Consider the following 25,202-nt stretch of genomic DNA (forward strand, 5'->3'; position numbering starts at 1 on the left):
TGACAAAAAGCATAGAATAACCAACGAATGAAAAGGAAGAAAAAAGGAAGAAGATGAAATATTGATTAATCTTATTCGAATCAATGAGTATTCAATTTCAGGAAATCTTACTTCACTTTCTGGCACTGATAGCAAATTTATCGGTAAACAAAAGGAAATTTTGATAAAAGCAATGTATTTAGCAAAACACAATAAAATAGTAGAGATTAAATGAAAAATTATTTATAAACAGGCATTGGAAGTACTTTCAGTGCTTTCAAAAAATTCCGGATCATATGAATCATTATTACAATTACAATCAGGTGGCATTACAATACCCAATATTCGACCTTGATCATTAACATCAAAATCCTGAAAAATGCTATCCTGTGATCCATTTTATTAAAAAAAAAAAAAAAAAAATCCAATCTAATTTTTTTTTTATATTTTCTCAACAATTGCAGGAGACTTAGTTGAACTTTCCGATAGTAAAAATTATAGTTAAAAAAGAAAAAATTTTCTAATTTACACTATCATGCTTAGTATTTCGAAGAAATTTCTAAATAATTCAATTTATATTTTTTCTTTTTCTTTAATTTATATTTTTTATATTTTTTCTAAAATAATTCAATTTTAAAAATACATGTTGCTAATTAATTCAGAGATAATTTTATCAGTTATTTTTTGTTTCTTCATCGGAATATTATAACAGCAATTGATAAGACATGATGGTGAAAAAATTTTTTCTTTTTTTAATGTGTATTAGTATTTAATATTTCTTGTTTCTTGTAGAACTTGAAATTAAAGTTTAAAATCATTTTGAAAATTCCAAATAAATATATTGGATATTCTTCCCTAGCTCTCTTTACAATTAAATTCTGATACTCTTTTATCAAATTTCAATATTTATTAATTACTAATTTCTCATTATAAAAAAAGTGACATAAAAAAAAAAAGAAAAAAAAAAAAAAAAAAAAAAAAAAATGAAACAAATGATCGTATAGTCAAAATGCCTAATTAAATTATAATTTCCATTACTTAACATTGTAAAATGACCGATTATATCGTTGTTTCCAAATTAACTGTAGGAAAAAATACAAATGAGAAAACAATAACAAAGTGTAAAATAATTTTTGTTGATTAATTATTATCATTGAGTATTTTGTAGAAATATCAAAGTAATCAAATGTTTTTTTTTTTTTTTTTTATGTATATGAAAATGAAAAAAAATAAAAAAAAAATAAAAATAAAAAAAAGAACAAAAGGAAAAAAAAAATTAACCTGTAAATACAATGTTTTCTTCGTTTCCATTTCCCATATTATAATCTTTTCACCCGTTTTACTGGCAGCAAATTTTTTCGGAATAACACGAATTTCATAGTCTTTAATTATATCCCAATACTCATTAATTAATATGTTGTAAAATGATTGTGATCGATTACATTTTCGTTTCCAAATTATCTGTAACAAAAAATAATAATCGGAAAACAAAAATAAAAAAGCGAAATATATTTTTATTACTTGTCGCTTTTCTTTTTTAAATGAATATTTTAACCTGAAGTGATTTTGACATCCTACTTGGAAAATTGGTAATAAAATTTAAAATGCCAATATCCAATTTATCCTCCTCACAATTTATCAATGATAATTTTCGTAAACGTGGAGCCATCTGAAAAAAGCAACAGTTATTAAGTTAACAAAATTGCTTATCATTACACTTTTCTTTTCAAATACATTATCATAATTTTATTTTAAAAATAATAGAATAGTTTGGACAATTTTAATTAATTAAAAGCTCAAAATGATTGCAAATAAATATGAGGAAATTCCATTTTAATTAAATCAATAAATTATTGCATACTAAACATAATAAGATTCTCGTTGATAATGTTAATATTTCATAATTAATTAACAATTAATAATTTGATAATAATAATAAGTAATAGCAATAAATAATGAGAAATAATAATAGTAATAAATACTGATAAATGATATTATCAATTTATTTCGTTGCAATTCGAAGAAATAATTTGATACTTATAATATTAATTCAATTTAGCAAGATATTTTGAGCAGTCAGAAAAATTCGATAATTACAAGTTTAAGTAAATTCAATTTTATTTTAAATTTCCTTTTTTCTAAATATTTTCTTTTTTTCTTTTATTAATAACATCCTTCTATTTTCCGATTAAAATTGCTTGATTTTTTTAATAAAATATGAGAATCGGATGACAACAAAAATAATTAAATCTTTCATAATCTATTCTAGCATTGTTATTAACCATAAATTAAAACTTTGTATATTTTATTGAACTTTTTTTTTTTTTTTCAAAACCTTTTCTCTCTCTCTCCTTCCCTCCATCTTTACCATACAATTATAAAATTATTCCAAAAGATTAATTTAAAAAAAATTAATTAATAAAACTAATTTAAAAAAATCTGCTGTACAATTATAAAATTATTCTAAAAAATACTTCTTTAAATTAAAAAAAAAAAAAAAAAGGTTAAATATTAGAATTGCTTTAAAAATAACTTTTTTTTTTTTTTTTTTTTTTTTTTTTTACATAAAAATAAAGAATAATTACCAATGAAAGATGTAAAAGAATTGCTGGTGTAATAGCTGATACTTGAATAAATTTAACATCTGTTAAACGTGGCAATGGGTGTGTCAATAGTAAATTGCGCAAAAGTATTTCATCGGTAAGAAACGATGCTTCAAATCGTCCTAATACCATACCAAATGATGCAGGCGGTAATTTCATCGAATTTAACAACATTTCCTCTCTTCGTCTAAAAAACAAAATATGCTATGAAATGAATGGTGAAACTTTGTTATTGAAAATAAATTTGAAATGAAATGAGGTGAAAAAATTCCCTCATTATTTATTCAATATTTAAATTTGACAAATGAAGGAACTGAAGAAAATTGGAAGGATGAAAAAGAGTTGAAAATTTTTCCATTCATGAAATTAATCATTTGTTTTATATGTTATTCTCTTAGTACTTTTGCGCTTTCCTAAATTATCATCATTTCTTTCTTTCACATATTATTTCATTAATACTTTTGAATAATAATCTTCCTAAAATTATCATCATTTCTTTATTCTTCAAACTATTACCACCGCTACATTAAAGCTATCATTATATCACATTAATCTTATCGGTTATAATCACTGTGCGATCACTTAAGAAATATTCCTTTTCTAGTTTACCATAATTTTATAACTATCAGTATAACATATCAACAAAAAAAAAAAACCATTTTATCAAGTAATTCTATCACATCCATTATCAAACTGGTTATGATTATTATATGAAATGATTAATTTGAGATTTTATTTTATTTCTAATTTTTTATATCATAATCCACATTGCTTTTCTGTTTATCATTTATATTATTCAATCATATATTTTCCCCTCTTCTTATTTCTTTTTCCCCTTTTTTCTAAAAAAAAAAAGAAAAAAAGAAAATTTATTGCTTTTCTAAAATTTATCATTAAACATTGATAATATTTAATAAGTAATAATGAAATTGTCTAAATTGTTGAATTTTTTTTAAGAAAGCTTTTTTCGAAAAAAATAGCTAGCAGTGATCATTTTTAATGTTCAGCGATTATGATTAAAGGTGATTTACTATTGACAATGATAATCAATTAAAATCATTACTGATCAGCTTGAAATTTAATTTAGTTCAAATAATTTAAATGGCTAAAAATTTAAATATTTAAACTTAAACGCTTACTCCGTTCTTGTATCCTTTTGTAGTATTCCAAAATGCAGCGTTAATTTTCTTCCAGCTATTAACGATGATAAATCATAGATTCGTTCGTAATTAGTTTCTTCACTGATTACATTTAATGATACTACCCGCATCGCTGAACTAAACATCAAAAATTATGAATGATTTATTTTTTATAAATGTTTTGTTTTTGTAAAAAAAAATTTTTAAATTTGAATTTGGAATACAGAAAAGATATGACTGAAAAAAAAAAAAAAAACAATTAATTTGAAAATTAGTGAAAACTTTAAACACATGTGAATCCTTTGAAGTAATTCATTATAATTATATGAATTTTTTTAATAGCTAAATTCATTTCTTTTTTGATGATTGAATAATTTACATTTAAATTAAAATTAATTACTTAAGTGAAATATGTTTGAAATATCAGCGTCATAAACAAAAGAGAAATAAAACTTATAATAAATAAAATATTTCTAATGGATTTCAAATAATGCAAGTTGTATGACAAAAAATAAAATATCAAAAAATTATCGAAAATTTTAAACAAAAACAAATATTTTGAAATAATTAATTACAAATATATGAGCTTTATGAACAAATTAGCAAAACAAATTTTTTAGAAAAAGAGAAAATAACCCCGTGAATGAAATAATCCGTCGGATGACAAAACCAAAATCGGTATAGCATAAATCTAATTTAATCATTTGAAGTGAATTAAGTTTGATGTCAAGTTCACATGCACGTTCAGTTAGATCATTTTGTAACTGATGTTCATTACCATTATCATTATCATCATTATCATCGTTGCTATCATCTGATGATCTAATCACAACAGTTTGTCGATGTGAATCAATTTTGCAATAACGAAATATCTACAAGTAATACTTAATTTAACAATTAATTGCCTTTATTTAAAACAAAACTTTATTTTCTAATGGAAAGAAAAAACTTTGAAAATTTATTCAGAAAATAAGATAAATTAACAAGTTTAAAAAAATTTTCCACTAGTTGCTTGCAGTAAAACTAATTAAGCTTCAAGACAAAAAAAAAAAAAAAAAGATTTTTTTCCTACTTTATTTTCATCACACAATAAATTGAAATTCCATGGGGAAATTGATATTCAATTTAATTTTTCAATTACAAAGTCTTGCAATATTTGAAATGTTAATTGCATATGAAATATTTCAATATTTTATTATACTGAATGCGTTATCAGTGATTTAATAAATAAATTTTATTATTTCGTATAAACAAAAAAAAAAAAAAAAAATCAAAAAATCAAACGCACACAAAGAAGATGGAAGAAACAAATAGCAGTAATAATTTATAACATTAATTACGATGCGTAAGAGGAAAAATACTAATTAATTTTAACTAATTAAAAAACAAAGAACTTACAAGATATTGCAATTTGGGTAAATTTTCCGAACTGATTACTTGAAGAAATGAATCAAATTCATTTGTATCCAAAAATTCCGCATGTCCTAACATTAAATATTCCAAATTTACTAAATATTTTAGTTTTGGCATTATACGAAGAAATTTTCCACTCCTATTCAACCATTCCAATGTTGTCAAACTTTCTGGTAGAAAAACTTCCGGCTCTATAATAAATAAAAAAAAGAAAAATAGTTTAAAGGCCATGTTAATAAGCAGTGAAATAAATTCTTAAATGTAAAATTTAATTTTGCAAATAAATTACACCTAATATATATATATATATCACATGTAATATATTTAAAAAATTATAAATAACTTATTATGAATTAATAATTCGATTAGAGCAATTTAACAAAAATAAGAATTTATTAATTGGACTACACTTCTTACTCAACTCCTACCTCTCTCTCTCTCCCTTTCTTTGTTTTTTGGAAAAAATACCAACTAATCGATATTGTTTTAGCACATTTTAATTAGTAATTTAAATTTTGAGAATAAAAATAAGTATGTACTTATTCATTTAATATATTAATTCACAATTAATGACACAACAAACATACTTATATTAAATCCATCTAACATAAGTGTATCCATTTTGGTAAATTTTGGAAATGAATACATATCTAATCCAGACCAAAAAAATTCTTGGCCATGTGGTCGCATTGTCATACCCGTAAGATCGGGAAATGAACTGAAAGCTTGTTCCAATGCTTTTTCCTAGAAAAACAAGCATACTTTTAAAGTATTTCAATTTTTCGAGAAATAAAAAATGAATTGAAATAAAACGTATAAATTTCAAAAAAAAAATTTAAGTGCTAGCAGCACTATTTTAGCAAATTTGTCATTTATTAATTGATGAAAATTTATTTTCCCAAACAAATATATAAATAAATGAAACTTACAGTATTGTATGGATAAAGATCCAAACATCTCATACGAATTTTAGCTTCTTTTAACTTTTCTGTAAAAAAAGGAAAAAATCATTTTTAAGATTAGCAGCTTATTATACTTGAAAATTTAAATCTTGAAAGAAAAAAATTTCATTTACAAAGAAAATAGCAGAGATATTATTATAATTATATGAACTAATATCTGAACTTTTGCAATTTTCTCATTTGAAACAGAACATTAAAAAAAAAAAAGTGTTTCAAAGATAGAAAACAGTGAGAAATGAAAGAATTTTATGATTAAAAAATTTCCAATCAATCAAATATATTATGATAAGATTAGATATAATACATAATTAAACATAAATCTCAAATTATTTTGGTAAATTTATCTTAACTGATTCCATAAAATTATTAATAATTTAAAGTTTTCTTTAAAATTCAAAATAATAATAAAAATGAAAAAGAGAATTAATAACTGATACTGAAAAAAGTAAAATGCATTTGTATAAACGTAGAAGAATATGTACACATAATTATAGTACTAATTAGTGCTAATTAATTAATTGTATTAATTGGCAGTTAGCACAAGAAACGAAAGAATGAAAGTGTAATTAATAAATTGCAAGATAAGTGATAAAAATTTACTCAATACTTTGCCAGCAAAAATAGCATCAGCAAACCATATTTTAACGCTACTTATTATTCGACAATGCTTTAAAGCAATTAGCAAATAGCTATCGTTATCAATATGATAACATTTCAATCTGCAAAAGTTAGAAAAGTTAACAATAGGCATAATAGCTTTGTTCAAAAAATTTTAAGCTAATTTAATAATTTATAAAACATTTATCATTTATTACTTGAATCGAATATTCGAATGATTTCTGATTGCATTTGTCAGCCTATCTGATAATTCGTGCAGAATTCACAATTTTAATGTAATAAAATCCATTACTTAACTTAAAAAGTAAAACAATAAGTAAGAACTGAATGTGACGAACAATTGAAAATTTAATATTCTCCAAAATTACAAAAATTAATGCAATCAATTTTAACTTAAAATATGCTAAAATGCTGAAAAAAAAAAGTTACAAACGTCATCCCTTTGTGCCAATCGTATCATTAATTAAATAAGATTAGAAATAATCACCCAATATTTTTATTATTACTAATTTTATCTTTGTATATTTGATGTTGGAAAATATTAAGTACTGTTACATCTTCCATTGGAAATCTACAGGTCAGAAGATAGTGCCATCGTTTGCATACCTAAAATTGATTTAAGCATACTTTCAAAAAAATGTCAAATTAAGTTAAAATACTTGAAAAATTAAAGCTACAAAAAAAAAAAAAAAAAAAAAATTGACGTTAAATTGAAACATTTGAAAATATTTTAAATCTGTAATCAATCAGATAATTTATAACTATTGTGATTAAATCAAAATATCTCTGTAATTGTTTGAAAGAAAAGATAATTTCATTAGAAATTCATAGAATTAATTTATTTTCATTATTTAGTTTCAAGTATCAATTTAGTTTCCTCAACAAAGTTTTGAAACAGTTCTCAAGTTTACACTAATCAATTTAATTTTTTGCTAAGATTTTAATACTACCAAAGAAATGATAAATATCATGGCTTTTTTGAAAATAAAACTATAAATATAAATAAAAATGTCTAAAATTTTATTCATCAGATTAAATTAGGTTTGAAAAACATAAGTTTTTTTTTTTTTTTAATCAAAAAAATTCTCATTTCTAATTAAAAATGAAAATGATAAATAGTGTTTTATTTCTATTACTAAATCAATCGGTTCATTTCATTTTCTACAGCTAAATTCCTGATCAATCAACCAATCAATCAATAAGCCATACAACAGTATGATAATTTTTATTTTACCTGAGATGCCATACAACGATCACGAAGACTGAATGATTCAAAAATACATTGCATCACTAAATCCGGCATATTACCCAACATAACTTCATCACCACAATCCGGTTCATTGTATTCCAGATACGATTGCTCATTTAAATGTAACAAATCCCATCTTAATTCCATACATATATCCTTTAAAAAGGAAAAAAAAAAAAAATCAGAATATATTATTATAACTTCTGTTTACAAAAATTTTCAATCATTTTGTTTCAAAATTATTTAAATTTTTAATTTACTAAAGAATTTTCTCAGTGATTAATTTATAAATTACCTCAAAATTTCTCACTATATAATACAATGTTAAAATATACAACTTATATTTACAAATGATACTTCTTTAAAAAAGCAAGTTTTCATATAATTATTATATAAATTACTAATTATAATAAATTATTCATTATATGATTTATTAAAATTATTTATTCTTTTTTTTTTTTTTTTGTAATTTCATCACATCTATATTATTACCATCCTGAAAGAAAGTTTCAGTGATAATATTTTTAGTTAATAATAAAACCGTATCAATGAAATAAAGAACTGATATGAACAGTTAATATTCCGATCACACACAATTATTTGGTATTATCACTCAAAATAATATTACCAGTACTAACACTCAAAAATAAGATATCACCGGATGATTCTGATAGTTGACACTGGTATCATCCCCACAGTTGAAATAGGAATAATTTCAATTGAGATAATTCTGATAACAGAATGGAAAAATATATTTTAGCATTATGCATAGATAAGTATAAATTTTAATCGAATTTAGGTAATATTAGCAAACAAATCATTACTGGAATAAAAATAATAATGCATACCTTATCAGTCGAATCATTCTCGTCAATCTTTGATGAATTATCACTTGTTATCAGTAATGATGATGAGCATACTGATGTAAATTGACCGTTTAAAGTATCATCATCATCTATCAAATCCATTTCATTAGATATACAATCAGCCCTTCAAATCTCAAACTTCAATAGTTATTCTGAAATTTTTTCTTTTCTTTTTTCTCTTTTTCTTAGCATTTAAAATTTTAAGTACACTATTATCGTTATTGAATGTAATAATACGTTTGTCATTGTTTTTATAGTGAATATTAAGCATAATTAAAATTAATTAATTAGTGAATTTATAATGAATTAAGCTAATGAAATATCAGACAGTTAATATGTTTATTACTGATATGTTCCTTTATTTCAACTTTAACCAGCCATACCGATGAAAAGATTAAATAAAACTTAAAATATGATGAAGCATTTAATCAATTCATTTTATCTCAAATATAGTTATTTCATTCCTAAAATTTAATTTCCGAATTTTTGCAGCCAAAAATCTTATTCAAATAAAGATATTGCTTGTTTCATTCACCTTTCTTTAAATGATAAGGTAAATCGGTTGTATGGAACTGTTCTAAGTAAACTGGAGCGAGGAATTAAATTTAGTGATGCTAAAATGAAACAGAAATGGCTTCAACTGAAATAAATAAATCATAATAGTTAGTTCTAACTTAACAATTAAATAAGTAAAAAGTAGAATAAAATAGGTTAGTAAATGTGCAATACTAAATTAAAATACATTGATTTTACAAACAAGTAAATAAAACTGAAAAATAATGGATATAAGCAAAATGTATTCTTTTTCCTTTCATTTTTGTACCATTTTTTTTTTTTTTTTTTTATAAAATAAGAAAGAGATCAGAAGAAAAGTTCTTTAAACTCTTTTTTCTTAATGAAAAAATTAAAAATTAATTTACTATTACTTTATGCGATCAAATTTTCCAATAAATTAAAAATGAATGTAAGGTAAAAAGGAAAGCACAAAAAGGGTAAAGAAAAGTGCAAGTATAGATTTTTGGTAAATCAGTAACAGCTGGCATATAAACATAATTGATGAAATCAATTTTAATAGAAATTAATTAATTGACAAACACATTTATCACATTTTAAAATACTTTTATGGAATATTATCATAGCTACTAGTAAATAAAGCAACAATAACATTAACAACAACAAATAGCCGAAATCTCGATATTCTAAACAAAATGATGTGTGATTTTAATTCTGTTACTTTAATTCCTAAAATATTACCTCATGACAGATCAAATCCACCCTGGAAATATCACTACAGTAAGTTTTTTTTTTTTTTTTGTTTGCTCTTAATTGGCTAAATTTTCGCATTTAATATTTTTCTTACAGTAAATTTCATGGTAAGAAAACTTTTTTTGCATTTTTCACATTATTTGCAAGCATTTTTCTAAATTTCTAAATTTTCTGAAAAAATTTAATGCATCATTTTTAATAACATAAATTTCTGCTCGCTTTTTTTTTTTTTGATTTATGATTTCTCATGAATTTTTAAATGTATCTTTCCTTTTTTCGCTCGTAAAAACTTTGCAATCAATGTATATTCCTTAGAGAGATATTGTCAGAAATTCGGAAAGAAAAGAATTTTTTTTTATAGCATTTCAAACTTGTTGTTCGAATTAAGCATGGATAATACTACTAACAAACGATATGCCTGATAACTGAATTTAATGATAACTATACAAAATATAATAAAATTTTTGCAATAATTTAAGTCACAATAAAATAATCTAAATTAGCTAATTAAGTTTCAATTACATCCAATTTGTCAAACTCCCTTGTCACTTTCACTTCAAAAAATGATAAATGTCATTTTTAATTTTAACTTTTTACAAAAAAAAAAAAAAAAAAAAAAAAAACTTTACACTTTCATTTTTTTATCTTTTTCGGTGAAAATCATACATACATTTGATATATTTGATCAAAATTACATTTTTCTGTAAAGATAAAAAAGAATTGACTAACAAACTTATTATCAACCACTGTACCATTTATAAAAATTTCTCCCATCTACCACGCTATTATTCACTTCAATCGATTTTGTTTCTCTTCTTTCTTCTAAAAAGATTTAAATGATTGCTATCAATCGTCTGCCGAAACTTTAGATAGTTATCAAATATGATTTTAACGATTCACATAATTACATTAATTACTATTTGACGAATATATATTATAACAGTATAAAGATTAGCGTATATAAGATAAAAACTTACTCAAAAATCGAAAATTAGGCTTTTAATGCTAATTGAAGATAAAAAAAAGAAGAAAAAGTGCTTTAATGTTATTATGAAATTAGGAAATAACAAACAAACAAAGACATAAATGTAGATGGCTGATGAAAAGTTATATGTCATCGAATTATCTTGACATTTCACAATTTTTATTATATATTCGAATAACACTTTTGTTTTTCAATTTGCATGAATAAAAAAAGTAGTGATAACAGACAAGATAGATAGCTTTTTTGGACGGCCAATAACTGAATGATAAATAAATAAGCTTCTAAATAATTTCGAGATTGAAATGAAAAACGAACTCACTTAAAAATGCATTAAATTTATAATTGTTAGCAGTTAACAGTTAAAGTTATATATCTCAAATGATAAACAATCGATAATGGATACAATGTTTGTTTAATAAAAGTATGAAATAATGTTGGTCAATAAATTTTACAGATCTAATAATGTACAAGAACTAAAAATTTTCTAAAAATTAAACTTTCCCATCTACTTTTTTTTTTTCATAAATTCTTCCATATTAACTCATCACACTGTAAACTTATCATTAAATATTATGAAAATCAAAAAAAAAGAAATCGAAATTGTCCTTTCCTTAATAATTACTATTTAATATCTTTCAAAAAAAAAAAAAAAATATTTGAAAATCTCATTTATATCTAAAGAAAGTAATCATTGCAACAGCTTTTTTTTCCATAACATTTCCATCCTTTTCATTCTTTCAACAATTTCCCTCATTGTAAGGTTATAAGAGAAAATTTTATCCCGCGGTATCCCAACAGACCGATGTATTTGTGAATTAAATGGGGAAAGAAACTCATTGTAAGACAGCCAGGAAATATAGCTATTAAAATTTTAGAAACTATCCTTTCTAACTTCCCACTTTTTCTCCCACCCTCGCTCCCTCCCTCCCTCTCTCTCTCTCTCTCTCTTTCTCTCCATACCCTCGACTTTCAATTAATTGTTTGAGATAGTGAAGGAATCATGCCAGCAAATACAAACTACTACAACTACTAGCCGAAAGAATGAGAGAGAGAGGAACTTCTCTTCCTCAATTTCATTTAATTTTACCATCATCGAGAAAGCACAGAGAGAGAGGAGACAGCAGGGAGAGAGGGGAAGGTATCGGAGAGAGAGGGAGGAGGAGTACCTCCATCGATTAATGTTGTTGTTGTTATTGTTTTGTTGTCGCGTTTATTGTGATTGTTATTCCAATCATTTGACAATTTCACTATTACTGTTTTTACTGTTGCCATTATTATCATTATTATTACTTATGTTGGACGACACCAGCAATAACAGTAATGACAACAATAAAATAACAATAACAATACGGACACATCAATGGCACATTACTGTGATATAATTTAAAATATAATTATTAAATTACTTTCGCACAGCTTACATTTAATGATATGTAAGACAAACGATTATATTAAATAAAAACATATATTACACATTTTCCTTGCAATTATTTCCCCCGTGAAAAAATGCCTGTTAATTAAATAAGGTAAGAATAATTTAGAAAGTCTACAAAGCATAACACATAAACATTACCACTCAGAATTGCTTGTGAGTACTCCGGAAATCTATTCCAGTCATTCTAGAACTATTCTTTACTTGTAATCCTTTTTGCACCATTAAAATATGAAATAACTGTAAGAAGAAAGATTCGGAACAATAATATGGCTAAAACCAAAACATCTGGAATAGTTTTTAATGTCTCCTCCAGATATGTTGAATTTTTATGGTTCGAATTATTTGCTATCATATAGAAAAGAAAAAACTACTCTCGTATTCTCTCCCTCTCTCTTTCAACCTAATTACTGAAATATTCTGCTACGGAATTTATGCGAACAAACAACGCTCTAAATTTTACTCGACAGTAATAGAAATATCAGATATAAAATTCAATATAGTGCTGCACTTTCTTCATAGATACTATAAACGATTCAATTCCGCCAAAATTTCCAGTTTGAATGATAAGGAAACATAAAATGCTTTGAGACGAAGTCTGTTATTAGAAAAAAAAAAAAAAAAAAAACTACAGGGTTAATTAATTTACACTACACAAAAGCTAAATTAATCCCAATTTTTTCACCACAATTTGCACAAAATTAAAACCTTTAAGAAAGAGCAAAAAAGCGACTAATTTTTGATAATTAATTCCACAGAATTAAAACAAAAAAAAAAAGACTCTAATATTTCCAGTAATTAAATATATATATATATATATATCAAAATTAGATGAGTGTAATCCGATTATCTGCAATCATTGCAATATTTTCGGTTGTTAGCTGTTCGAAAGCTGCTTCAAATTCTCCATCACTAAACGGTAATCGTCCAGCTTGCTCCTAAAAATATCCAAACGACAAGATACACATTAATAAATAAGATTAAAGCATTATTCAACGTTTCTGTAAAAAAAAAAAAAAAAAAAAAAATGAAATTGTAATTAAAGTGAGAAAGAACCTAAACAAATTCGAAAAGAAAAAGTAGAAATACTAAAGTGACTGATCATCTGCTTTTAGTAATTTCCTGCTCATTAAATTTATTAAAATATGAATGCAGTAAAATACTGCAGAAAAAGATGAGACTACGTGAATCAAATCTTTTTTTAAAACAACCACTATAAGTCGTTAAAAAGCTAACTTGAATTGCATTGCGGATTATGGAAAGTTCGATCATATCATCTGGATTACCACAGTCATCGAAAGCTTTTCTCAAATATTTACGGAATGTTTTATACCTAAATATTTCATCCAACAGATTTTTAGCAAGAAGTATTAGTGAGTAATATTGGAAAGATCGTAAAAATTTTAATTTGATATTAAGTTACGAAAAATTTTGAGACACAGAACCAATATCTACATAAGAAGCCAACTCTTACAGTTAAGCTCTCCATGACTGCTTTGTTACAAATTCCGTATCTGCTCAATATTAAAAAAAATAAATTCCATAAGAGTTTGTTAAAGTAATCAAATTTGGCAAATTGCAGCAAGAGAAAGTGAATAACCGATCGATGCTAATAGATGGTGTTTCATGACGTGGTCGTTTTGGACTAGGACCATTCAGCTCCGAAGTATCCATTGTTTTATCCATGCTAGATTCACCCAGACGTGCTGTAGTTGTTTCTGAATCAGTAAGACCAGATACTTGAGTATCGCCACCATATCTAAAAATGAAACACAGACATACTATAAGGGAACATGAGTTGAACACATTTTGAGAAATAATGCAAAAATGAAAGTAAAATACCATTGTGAATAGAATTATTTAATATCATTACAATTGCACATTTAATAAATGAAAACATATCTAATGACTTAGTGTAAGAAATAAAACCTTTTCGAGCGTCGAAATGAAGTCTGTGTTGCCATTCTTTCTGTCGAAGTTAAATTCTAAATTGGCACTTTTCATTAACAAATTTTAGCACTAAATGACTCATCAAGATATGTCAAAAACTAAAAGTCAGGAAGAAGCTTAACCTCCAAATCCTCAATTTCTTCATCCTCTGCTTCATCATCATCATCACTTTCTTCGTTTGTTCCATGTTTCCTTCTACGTTTTTCTTCCAATTCCAGTCGTTCTTTTGGCTTTTCTTTAAAGCATGCGTAATGCAATAATTGATAAGCCTTCTCTGCATCTGATCGTTCCACATCCTTTGCTAATCGTGCTTTTGCCATAGCTGTTGAAATACGAATCAATGTTTCCAATTGCCTTACTGTCACTGGCATAGTCTGCAAAATTTCACTACAAATTAAGGGAGAAAAATATTTAACGGTATTAGTAACAAAACAATAGATATATTTCGCGCAATCTTGGTAAGCATCTAACTGTACGTCTTATCAAATTTAATTTTTCATTTGGAAATATAGTTAATGTCTCAAAGTGCAACTCGTTCATAGAACAATAATAAAATGATAATATGAAAGGGAGCATGGGATGATCAAAAATAATTTTCCATAAAGTAAATATTTTTATCTAGAGATTCGTTAAAACTCAAATATACCCGCTCGCGATCGGTTTTGGATGTATCAAATGAGCGTAGTTCAGTATAGCATTCGCTTATATAAGCAGAAGCTTCCTCCGTCAATTTCGGTTTCACGGATTTTGCCATATGAATGTACTTTCGTACAAACTGCATTGTAAACAATTTGTCACTAAAGGCAACATTTTTTAAAATTTGCAAAAAAGTGCTCTTTTTGATAAATTAGTGTATTGATTTATTTTTTAGCAGGAGTTCACTAACAAAGAACTTTTACCTACTTTTACTTACTATATCCTGAATTACAGCTAATAACCAAACTTTTGTATATAAATATTTAATAGTTAATTATACTAATAGATAAGTAATTAAATTTTTGACAAAAGACAAAACTATCCAAAATTCTTATGTTTCCTTCCGTTATTTCCTGTTTTTTGAACGCTTAGAGTAACTGATCAAAATTACGTCACGTTAAAAATTTCTACATTTCTCACTTTAAAAATAATAATATATATATATATATATATATTTTAAATAATAACATACCTTGCCTTACCAGCACACCAGTCTTTATTTTTTTCGTAAGTTTCGCTTGTCGTGGATACTTCTTCCATATCAAATGTCGTAAGTGTTTCAATATCAACTCCCATTGGTAGCACTGCACCATCCGGTTCACCGGGCGTACGATACTGATGAAGTTTCAGGATATGCTCCGCAACATTATTATCATGATTTGGATCGTGCTGAAAATACTATGTCCACTTTTCAATTTTTATTTTCTTTCTATACATAAGTTATCAAACAAAGTTTAATACTAATTTCACAATTGTGTTACAATTAACATTCAAATGCAACTATAATGGTATGAGTATCAGGAGAATTTCACGCTTTATATTCAACACAATTATTTAATATACTGTAATATGCAACAAGGTACGATTTGTACATCTTATGGTCATAATAATAGAAACGCTTAGTTTATAAACTCAAAAAAGAAGGAAACGCTGTGGCAATTTGATTGGAAAACACTATGGCAATTTTGAAATATTTTCATAAAACTATAATAAAACGAAATTTTACCTCATCCATCAAGACAAATATAAGATCGAAACGGGACAACAGTGAATCTTGCATGCCAATATTTTCCATGGGTGTTTTGAATAAATCATACTGCAAAATATTTCAATTGAAAAAAGAAAAATTATAACACCATACAAATAATAGTGTAAAATCGTGAAGAAAAACTTATTGTTTCATGCTTACTCTTCCAAATACTGGATTTGCAGCAGCAAGAACAGAACACCTCGCATTCAATTTTGCATGAATTCCAGCTTTAGCAATTGTTACTCGTCCCTGTTCCATCACTTCGTGTATTGCTGTACGATCAATATCAGACATCTGAAATTTGTCGCGATTCTTTCATTATTAGCAGCAAAAATAAAAGCTGAGTATAAAACTACAGAAAATAAAAAAAAAGTTTTGAAAAAGGAATGAATTACCTTAATTATTGAATCAATTCAACAGCATAATTTTATAAACAATGTATACAGTTTCAAACGAATAAAGTTTCAAAACTTTCTCGGAATATTGTGATGTAAAAATGAGTCGTTTAATTACATTACTTTGTCAAACTCATCAATGCAAACGATTCCTCTATCAGCTAAAACCATTGCACCAGCTTCGAGACGGCGTTCTCCGGAATCAATGTCAGTTGTAACTGCTGCCGTCAAACCCACGCCACTTGAGCCACGTCCAGTAGTTGCTATGGCGCGTGGTGCGGTATGCAGTACATATCTTAAGCAGATGCTTGTTACTATAAAACATGCAAGAATATTTGATAAATAATAACATTACTACTCATTTACACTCTTCCGGAACTGCTCTCTTTAACTAAACAACCTTCCAAAATGATTTGTTGCGAATAAACGAAGAAACAGAATAATCAAGACTATAACTAGGATTTCAGTGCAAATAATTTTAAATTTTCAGTTAAGTTTTTCAAGTTATGTGAAGTTCACAAAATTATTGGAAAACTTACTTATAACAAATTACTTACTAATAACAAAGCACTTTAACTATTACCTCAACAACTGACTTTTTGCCACTGATGGATCACCAATCAAAAGTATATTAATATCTCCTCTAATATGTGAACCATTCTGCAGAATCTTTTCATTTCCACCAAGTAACAGGCAAAGTATTGCTTTCTTCACTTCATCGTGACCACAAATCGATGGTGCTAACGACCTTGCCAACGTATCAAATATATTCTTAAAAATAATGACAAGCTTCAGGATGTGGGCTCAGAAAGACACAAAATACAGTTTTGACAAGAATTTTTACAAAAGTGATATAACTACACAAAGAATAACATATTCTAACTTTTTGTCGGCTCATTTTGCGAATATTTTTAATATCATCTGGTAAGAAATTTGGCTGCATCTCCTTGCTTAATAATTGTATATTACTGGAAATAATAATCGATCTGCAATACATCATTTTAACGAATAAATTGTAACGATTACAACTATATAGTCCAATTGTAACTATTATTTATAATTAGCATAACAAATAGGAGTAGTATTTGTCAAGTACTGACTTTTCTATTTGGAAATATCTGCTTTACTTCACTCTGTTTTTCACATTTCAACAGAAATTTTCTTTTTCCTTATATTGAAGCAACGTGAAAGATCTCATGAAACACAGCTTAGGACAGGGGTAAATTTATGAGATCATTCAGTCAAATATTTCATAACAAAGATTGCATCACAGCAACACCTGTAGGCCTTATCAACACTGTTGTATATCATCCATATATCAATTTCATAAAGACTGCCTCATAAATTTATAAAGATTGTCTCATAAAAAAAAAAAAATATTTACAACATAAATGTTTAAGATCTCAAGACAGAAGTTATATAAAAAGTTTGAAACAGAATCGATTTCTATTAGATGTTTAAGAATCTCAAGCTACATATAATTCGCAAGCTAATATTGAGAATTTCAAACTTATATATCTCAACAATTACCATTCCTATCTAATTCTTCTTTTTCTTTCTATCACATACCTGAAACTGCCACTGGTATAACCATTTTGTTTGTTCGGTAAACATCTGTATAAGCCTATAACACGGACACGATCGCCAGGCTTACAGCTGTCAGCTAAATCATCATCGGCCACGACATCTACTGAACGCGGTAGTTGCCCTGGTGGCGCATACTCTGGCAGCTCCTAAGTAGGAAACTGTTAGACATTCAGATTTTTAATATTAATTAAAAAATATGTTTCCTTTGCGCTACTCTTTACCTTTATGTAAATGTACGTAAAATCTAGCTTATGTACTTGGTAAAGTGCTGTTTAGAATAATATATTTATCGGTGAAATGACTGAAAATTATTCTTAACTAAAAAAAAATTTATTTACAAAATGATCGCATATGCATAACATTAAATTTTTTTTGTTTTTGTTTTTTGTGGAAAAGTAACCAGAAAAGTCTAATTTCGAAGAAAAGCAAGCAATCAGCAGTTCAAAAAAAAATACTTGTATAGAAAATGTTTGATGATCTCGATAAGTACTTAAGCCATATTCCGTTTCGAGTGGATTCTTGTTCTCATCCTGAAAGCAAACAAAAAGACGAACTAAAAAGCAAAATGATATACTGTCGGTAAAAATAAGTTTTTGCAAGCACGTACCTCAGTAGGGTAAACTGTGCTACACGGGAAAGCATCGTATGATGTTAAATCGGTGTAACGACGTTCAAATGTCTTTTTAGTTGCAGGACAGTAATGTACGCTACGAACCACTTTTGGACGTAACGCAGAACCTGAAAAAGCCATTTTAACATATCCGCTAAATTAGCAATGGATAATCAGATTATTTCAATGCAAAGATTTGCCATATACTCGTTGTAACTAAGTTGCTAAGAGTTTCCTATATTGACTGAACTTTTTTTCCCTGATCATTTCATTAACGGTTGAAGTATAATTAAATTTCTAAGCGTTATTTCCCATTTCAAAACTCATGGTGTGAAGCAGAGGAATTTTCTGCACCAAATAAGTAGAATTCTCTCTAGAAAGTTATCAATTGCATAATTCATAAAAACTTATAATATTGCTTTCATTTATGTCCCATTAATTTTCTAAACATATCATTTCGCATAATCAATCTTCAAACATACTTCATTTCCTAATAAAATTCAAATTTGAAACAGCTTACATTTGGTGACGATACCTTCACAGCAAACCATACTACCCAGAAACTGCGACTTTAATGTTCGAGGATTTACATGTCGATCACCAAAACTGCCTTCGAAACCAACGGTGAAATCCCGAATTTTTCCATATTCCGGATCTAACCGGCTTACGTAATCCTTCATCGCTTGTTGCAAGCATAGAATTTCAGGCACAAAATTTCGCAACAGCCTAAACTACAATTTCTTCGTGATTCATTGGATGAATTTGACAAGCTCTCACCGATTATCCAATAAGTAATGAAGAGAACCCCATCATCATGTTTTAATCTACTAATGCGAAAACATTATCGTTTTGAAATTATCAGGATACTTTCAGACACTTAGAGAAAATATTTTGAAAAAAAAAAAAAACTGACCCATTAACACGCTGTGGAAGTTTTTTCCGAAGTTCATTTAGATTGATGATAATTCTTGATCCATTCTCCTTGATCATATCTTCACATTTTTGCATGTAAACTTTGTCATCACCCTTGAGTACATATCAAAAATTTAATACAAGAAATGATTTGATAACAAACATCGAATTAAGCTGTTGTTCACCGTTACATTACCGTTAATCTACACGAACTTTTGTTATTTCATTGAAAGCATATCTTGTGAAAGTTTATCATATCTCACTAAAAGTCAGTCACTCCACATGGAAGGTTTCATTAAGCTGAAAGTTGGGTAATTCATTATAAAATATACATACAAATAGATGCTGCAAACAGTATGTATTTTTTCTCAAATTTATAAAGGTAAGAAACGAGAAAATTTTATAATGGAACATACAGAATCATCCAGGAAGTTCAGATATTCCAATGTGATTTCACGCGATCGATTCTCATCTTCATGACTGATTAAATCCATATTATTCGAGGATAGATAACTGTAGAATATATCTGTTTTGAAAAATCTTTCCTCCTCACTGTCGCTTTTAAAAGTTTTCTTCCATGTCCTCATATTCACAAGTGTCTATTCTAAGAGGACTTTTACTACTTTCCGGTTGACTACTCTCATTAAGCTACTTAACACTTCATACAAAAATATTTGGATTAAGAATTTTACCTATTTATAAATCTAAAATTTCAAAAAATACTTCACTGAGTAATTAATGTGTTCATCTACTTAGCTATGAATTTTAAAATCTAAGCAACTACTAAGTAATTATTATCAAGAAGTGCAAAACACCAAAATAATCAAGTAGTCGACATGAATTATCATGTTACAAATTACACAACATTTAAATAATTGACGCATATTGAATGCTTGAATACTAATTATAAGCAAAAAGGCCAGTACTTGAATGGAAACAAATCAAACATTACTACATTGACACTTTTTATACGTTATAAACCAACGCAGTGAAATAATTTTAGTAATTCTTACTTCCCATAAATTTTATTTAAGGCGCCAAAATTTTGAATTTAAACCCCAATATAAAACAATTGCAGCATGACAAGTCATTTGTGATAAATAACAGCTAAATTAATAAATTTCGATATAATTACAGTATGGCTTTTGAATAGTAACATTATTTTGACCTTTGGCTCATACAGGAGTCTTATCTGGGATATGGTTACTTCTGATTTAACTTAGGGAAGGATTGGAGGATCACTTTAGAATATGGCTAGAAAAAATAACCTAGGATAGCGTGTACAGGTATAGGTAACTGAAAAGTTGAAAAAAATAAGAAAATATTTTAGGAGACAAGGATAAATGCTTTTTAATTGTAATTAGCAATAACTACAAATTTATTCTATTTTTTCAGTGTATCACTTAAACATCATTTGTCATTTAGTAGTTTCAAAAGTTTTAGTAATATTTTTCTACTAAATTACTTACTTTCATACTTATTTTTAAAAAAATTCTATAACGAAGGAGAATAAGGCTTCCATTATTAAATATTAGCTTATTATTTAAGAGTTTATTCAAGAAATTTTTTCTAAAACAAAACAGGTAAAAATTACTTGTCCACTGACAATGCGGACGTTGAACTTGAACTTCAAAAATAATATTTTTAAATCAATTAAAAGAAATGGATCAGATCTGGAAAAAAAGTAATTGTCCCACGAAAAACCAAAAAAACTAATTTCGTTTAATAAATTCAATCCATTTAAAGCTCTTACTAATTTATATACTTACATTCCCCTACGCTCTTTGATTTCTAATTAATGATTCGTAATAAAAGCATAATTGAATTTAAACTTCATACTGCATTCTGCCGAAAAATCTTAGAAAATCACGTAAAAATAACAAATCATTTCAGTAAATCATCTATGGCTCGAGAAAAACTGGAATTATAAACTTGCTGTAGGACATCCTGTTGCACAGTGTCTCAAAATAACTCGGGAACTGGCCGCATAATCTTACTGGCCTACCAAGAAGCAACTGTTTCTTGAAGTGGGCTGAAGTTACTGTTTGGGTTGGGGTTGGCATCTGGCGTTCTTGTTGGTAGTTGTTTGTAAGCCTTGGGTGGTTTAACCTTAAAGTTAAAAAAAAAGTTATAGAATTAGTTTTAGTATGTTATAATGCTTTGTAGGAATTAATAGGACGTAGCTAGATTTCCTTCTTTTTTTTCAGGAAACAACAAATTCTTGAGAAATTCGTCTGTAAAATGTCAGTTGATTTGACAGATGATTGCTATTCCCATTCCCGAAGCTGATAACCTTTTTATCGCGGTTACGGTATCGTTATTAGATTCATGAAATCCTGCTAAATCGATAAAAATGCAAACATATATCTATTGTTTTCAAGATCCTCAAGTTGATTGGTGATGGGTATTTCACGTGATAATTGGCATAAGAGACGTGCTACTGGTGGAAAGAGATGTCCGCCACATAAAAAGAGGAAGTTCGAGCTCGGGCGTCCTGCATCAAATACAAAAGTGAATTAACTGTTATGTCTTTTTTCCTTTGGAAGCTTGTAGGTGTTTCTCTGCTCAGTCTTGGTGTGAAATGGATAAAATTAGAATTCCCATTCTTTACAGCTGTTTCAAAACGCAAAAATGTTGCGAAATTTATCAGAAAAAGTTACAAAGAAAAACTATCAAACAGAATGCCGTTATTAAAAAGATGAAAATGAGTATAGATCAGATACGTGTTCGAAGAGATAGGCATTCAAAGAGAGCTGTTTCCCTTTGTTTATGTGTTTATTTATTTATTGGTGTATTTGCTTACGTAGAAATCGTAGCTTGCAGATTGGTCCAAAAAGAATTCATCTTGTTCGTTGCCGTGGTGGAAATATCAAGCATCGTGCACTGAGACTTGATGTTGGTACATTTTCGTGGGGATCAGAAGGTTTCTTTATTGTTTCTTTTGTAGTTTTTACTTTTGCCTATGATGATAAGAACTAGTTGGAAGCATATCACGAGTAAGATTTATTGATAGGATGAGATGATTTTGTTAATCAAACTAATTTCTTCGGTAGTTGGCAAGCAGTGAATGTTAAATATATTAAGACATTTAACACTTCTTAATTGTTGATTGTTGTCCTGGTTGCAGGTTGCACCCGTAAAACACGTATCGTCGACACCGTATATAATGCATCCAATAATGAATTAGTACGCACTAAGACACTGGTTAAAAATTCAATAATTACTGTTGATGCTGTTCCATTTCGTCAGTGGTACGAAGCACATTATGCTGTTCCATTGGCACGCAAAAAAGGTGCCAAACTCACGGATGAGGAAGAGGCACGAATCAATAAGAAGCGTTCAAAGAAAGTACAGGCAAAATATACAGAGCGACAAAAGCTTGCTGAGGTTGAGCCACATCTTATCGAACAGTTCCAGAGTGGTCGGTTGCTAGGTTCGTTTTTTCGTCTTCAATTCTGAACTAAAGTTTGGAATATGGTGGGAGTGAACGTTGCAAAAAAAGGAAGAAGTGTAAACTATTAGTGAAAGATATCGGTTGATTGGGTTTGTATTTCGAATCGTCTGCCCTAGGATAAAAACAATGAAAAGTACCTTATTCTTGATTTATTCTGACAAGTTTTAGTAGTGGGAGAGATTAAAGGTTACACATATTTGCTAATCATTTGATCCATCAACAAATCATGAAACACTGTTGTAAATTAGTAGCCAGTCAGTAGTAAACTGCTATAATTACAATTTACGGAGAAGCGTCTCGCAAGTTCAGTTTCTGCCTGACAGTTTCAAATGTTGCCAAACGAGAACAGAGTCACAGTGTGGACTAGGTGTCTGTCTCTGTGCTAAGTTTCTCGGAAATCATATCATCCTTCAGATGCGGGTTGTTCCACTGTTCTGCTGGATAACCTCACCGAAGATTGGAACAATTGTTCATTCTGAGAGATATTATCATTAACCTATTTTTGCAATTGAAATTATTTTTTCAGCTTGTATTAGCTCTCGTCCTGGTCAGGTTGGTCGAGCTGATGGCTATATATTGGAGGGTAAAGAGCTTGAATTCTACCTGCGTAAAATCCGTGCTAAGAAAGCAAAGTAAAGAACACTGCTTATTCGATAAAAATTGATAACAGTTTGTTATGTTGTCCTGATTGAGAAAGTTTCTATGTTATTACCAGATAAATCTATCACATAAGTTCTCCTTATTGACAGTTATAAAGCTTCATAATGAACAAGCAAGGAAAAGGTCCGATTTTTAGAAGTATTGGAGGTAAAAGGTTTTTTTTTTTTGGTGTTGTTAAAGTGTCTTGTTGACCAAAGTTGTTGATGGGGTCGTATACAATACAGAAAATGACCTTTTTGCTCCGGATAATTCTCGTGATTTACACTGTGCAGTGTAATGTCAAATGTTTCTCATTTCGACGCCTGAGGGATGATTCGGGTGAAGATATTTCTATGATTCAAATTTCTGATTCAAACATTCAAAGCTTCCATCACGTAGGATTTGTTTACGGTATAGAATTTATCAGTTACGTCTGTCAAACATATATATACTGCAAGAAATTTCTGTTAATAAAAATGAGGTAAAAAAGAAAGAGAAAATGAGTGAGAAAAGGGGCAACTTTTTCTCTCATTCCTGATACACAATGTAACTTATTTCATATGTGTAACGCAAACTTATAAATAGCTGAAACGACAAAATGAAGCGATGATTTAGCATTCATTTAGTAACTTAATTTAAATAATGATTTTTTTTTTTTTTTTTTTTTGCAAGAAATATAGTAATGATGAAGAAAGAATTGGTCCTTCTACGTTTCTCCCATTCTTAATTATAAAAAATCCTGAAAATCGGTCATGAACATTCTTTATAACCATAAACATTTTCTGTTAATTACTTAACATTCTCTGTTAACCATAAAACATTTTTTGTTAATCACGAACACTGCCTGTAACAATGAGCATTCTATGCTAATTTTATTAGTCATAGACATTTCCTGTTAATTATGAACCTGAACCTTCTCTGTAATCACCGGTATGCCTACTTCTTTTTCTTTTCGCTTTTTCTTTTTCTCTTTTAATTTTGATGATGATAATTGCTTGATTTATACATATATTCAATAGGAAAACAACATTTAATCCGTCCTTGTTTTTCTTTTTATCTTTAATGTCTTTGTATCTTTTCCTCTTTTTTTTTCTCTTTTTTTTTGTTTTGACTTTTTCCAATCTACAACATTTTTTTTTTTCTTGAAAATTTATTGTTGCTGATATGATTCGATGAAGTGTAGAAATAAAGAATGGGAACGGAAGAAAGGTGAAAATGTTGAAATGATACATAATTAATTAAAGTTTGCTTGATAAAACTCGTTTAATTCGTAAAGTTGACTTCATTCATTAAACACAGTTGTTTTCTCTTTTACTGATTCTTACTACATTAATCCAACACAACTGAATATGATGACGATGTGATGTGATATGATATAATATGATATGATACTATAAACAAATGATAACTGTTAATA

At 27.5% G+C, this 25,202-nt stretch overlaps 3 protein-coding genes and 1 non-coding gene across 5 annotated transcripts; 1 reads left to right on the forward strand and 3 right to left on the reverse strand.

Moving 5' to 3' along the window:
- Positions 1 to 222: 222 nt before the first annotated feature.
- On the reverse strand, positions 223 to 8,931 carry Bm8604 (Uncharacterized protein; the record flags this gene model as incomplete). The annotated part of the gene is made up of 13 exons (XM_043075515.1): positions 223 to 351; positions 1,261 to 1,440; positions 1,535 to 1,648; positions 2,565 to 2,769; positions 3,722 to 3,859; positions 4,358 to 4,593; positions 5,120 to 5,325; positions 5,722 to 5,878; positions 6,064 to 6,122; positions 6,697 to 6,815; positions 7,202 to 7,320; positions 7,949 to 8,119; positions 8,812 to 8,931. The coding sequence occupies 13 exons, from the start codon at positions 8,929 to 8,931 to the stop codon at positions 223 to 225; spliced, it is 1,953 nt and encodes a 650-aa protein (XP_042931449.1).
- A 4,408-nt stretch (positions 8,932 to 13,339) lies between these two features.
- Bma-mcm-3 (DNA replication licensing factor MCM3, putative) lies at positions 13,340 to 20,279 on the reverse strand (the record flags this gene model as incomplete). Of its 2 annotated transcripts, none has more annotated exons than XM_001893659.1 (18): positions 13,340 to 13,450; positions 13,749 to 13,845; positions 14,113 to 14,271; positions 14,442 to 14,497; positions 14,585 to 14,836; positions 15,109 to 15,259; positions 15,631 to 15,827; positions 16,165 to 16,254; positions 16,348 to 16,482; positions 16,707 to 16,878; positions 17,167 to 17,354; positions 17,467 to 17,569; positions 18,153 to 18,316; positions 18,626 to 18,700; positions 18,778 to 18,908; positions 19,301 to 19,506; positions 19,694 to 19,806; positions 20,109 to 20,279. In XM_001893659.1, 18 exons carry the CDS (start codon positions 20,277 to 20,279, stop codon positions 13,340 to 13,342), a joined length of 2,571 nt encoding a protein of 856 aa, XP_001893694.1. The 2 variants fall into 2 exon arrangements, with proteins under 2 accessions (XP_001893694.1, XP_042931450.1); XM_043075516.1 differs by having other exon boundaries at positions 20,109 to 20,186.
- Positions 20,280 to 22,092: 1,813 nt separating this feature from the next.
- Positions 22,093 to 23,782, forward strand: Bma-rps-8 (40S ribosomal protein S8, putative; the record flags this gene model as incomplete). The annotated part of the gene is made up of 4 exons (XM_001893658.2): positions 22,093 to 22,203; positions 22,516 to 22,615; positions 22,820 to 23,125; positions 23,673 to 23,782. The coding sequence occupies 4 exons, from the start codon at positions 22,093 to 22,095 to the stop codon at positions 23,780 to 23,782; spliced, it is 627 nt and encodes a 208-aa protein (XP_001893693.1).
- On the reverse strand, positions 23,484 to 23,613 carry Bm15628. Its single transcript, XR_006228010.1, has one exon. It is a non-coding gene; the product is annotated as a small nucleolar RNA Bm15628 (small nucleolar RNA).
- Positions 23,783 to 25,202: the final 1,420 nt, after the last annotated feature.

The sequence above is a fragment of the Brugia malayi genome (genome assembly GCF_000002995.4).
Source record: "Brugia malayi strain FR3 genome assembly, contig: Bm_v4_ChrX_scaffold_001, whole genome shotgun sequence".
Taxonomy (NCBI): domain Eukaryota; kingdom Metazoa; phylum Nematoda; class Chromadorea; order Rhabditida; family Onchocercidae; genus Brugia; species Brugia malayi.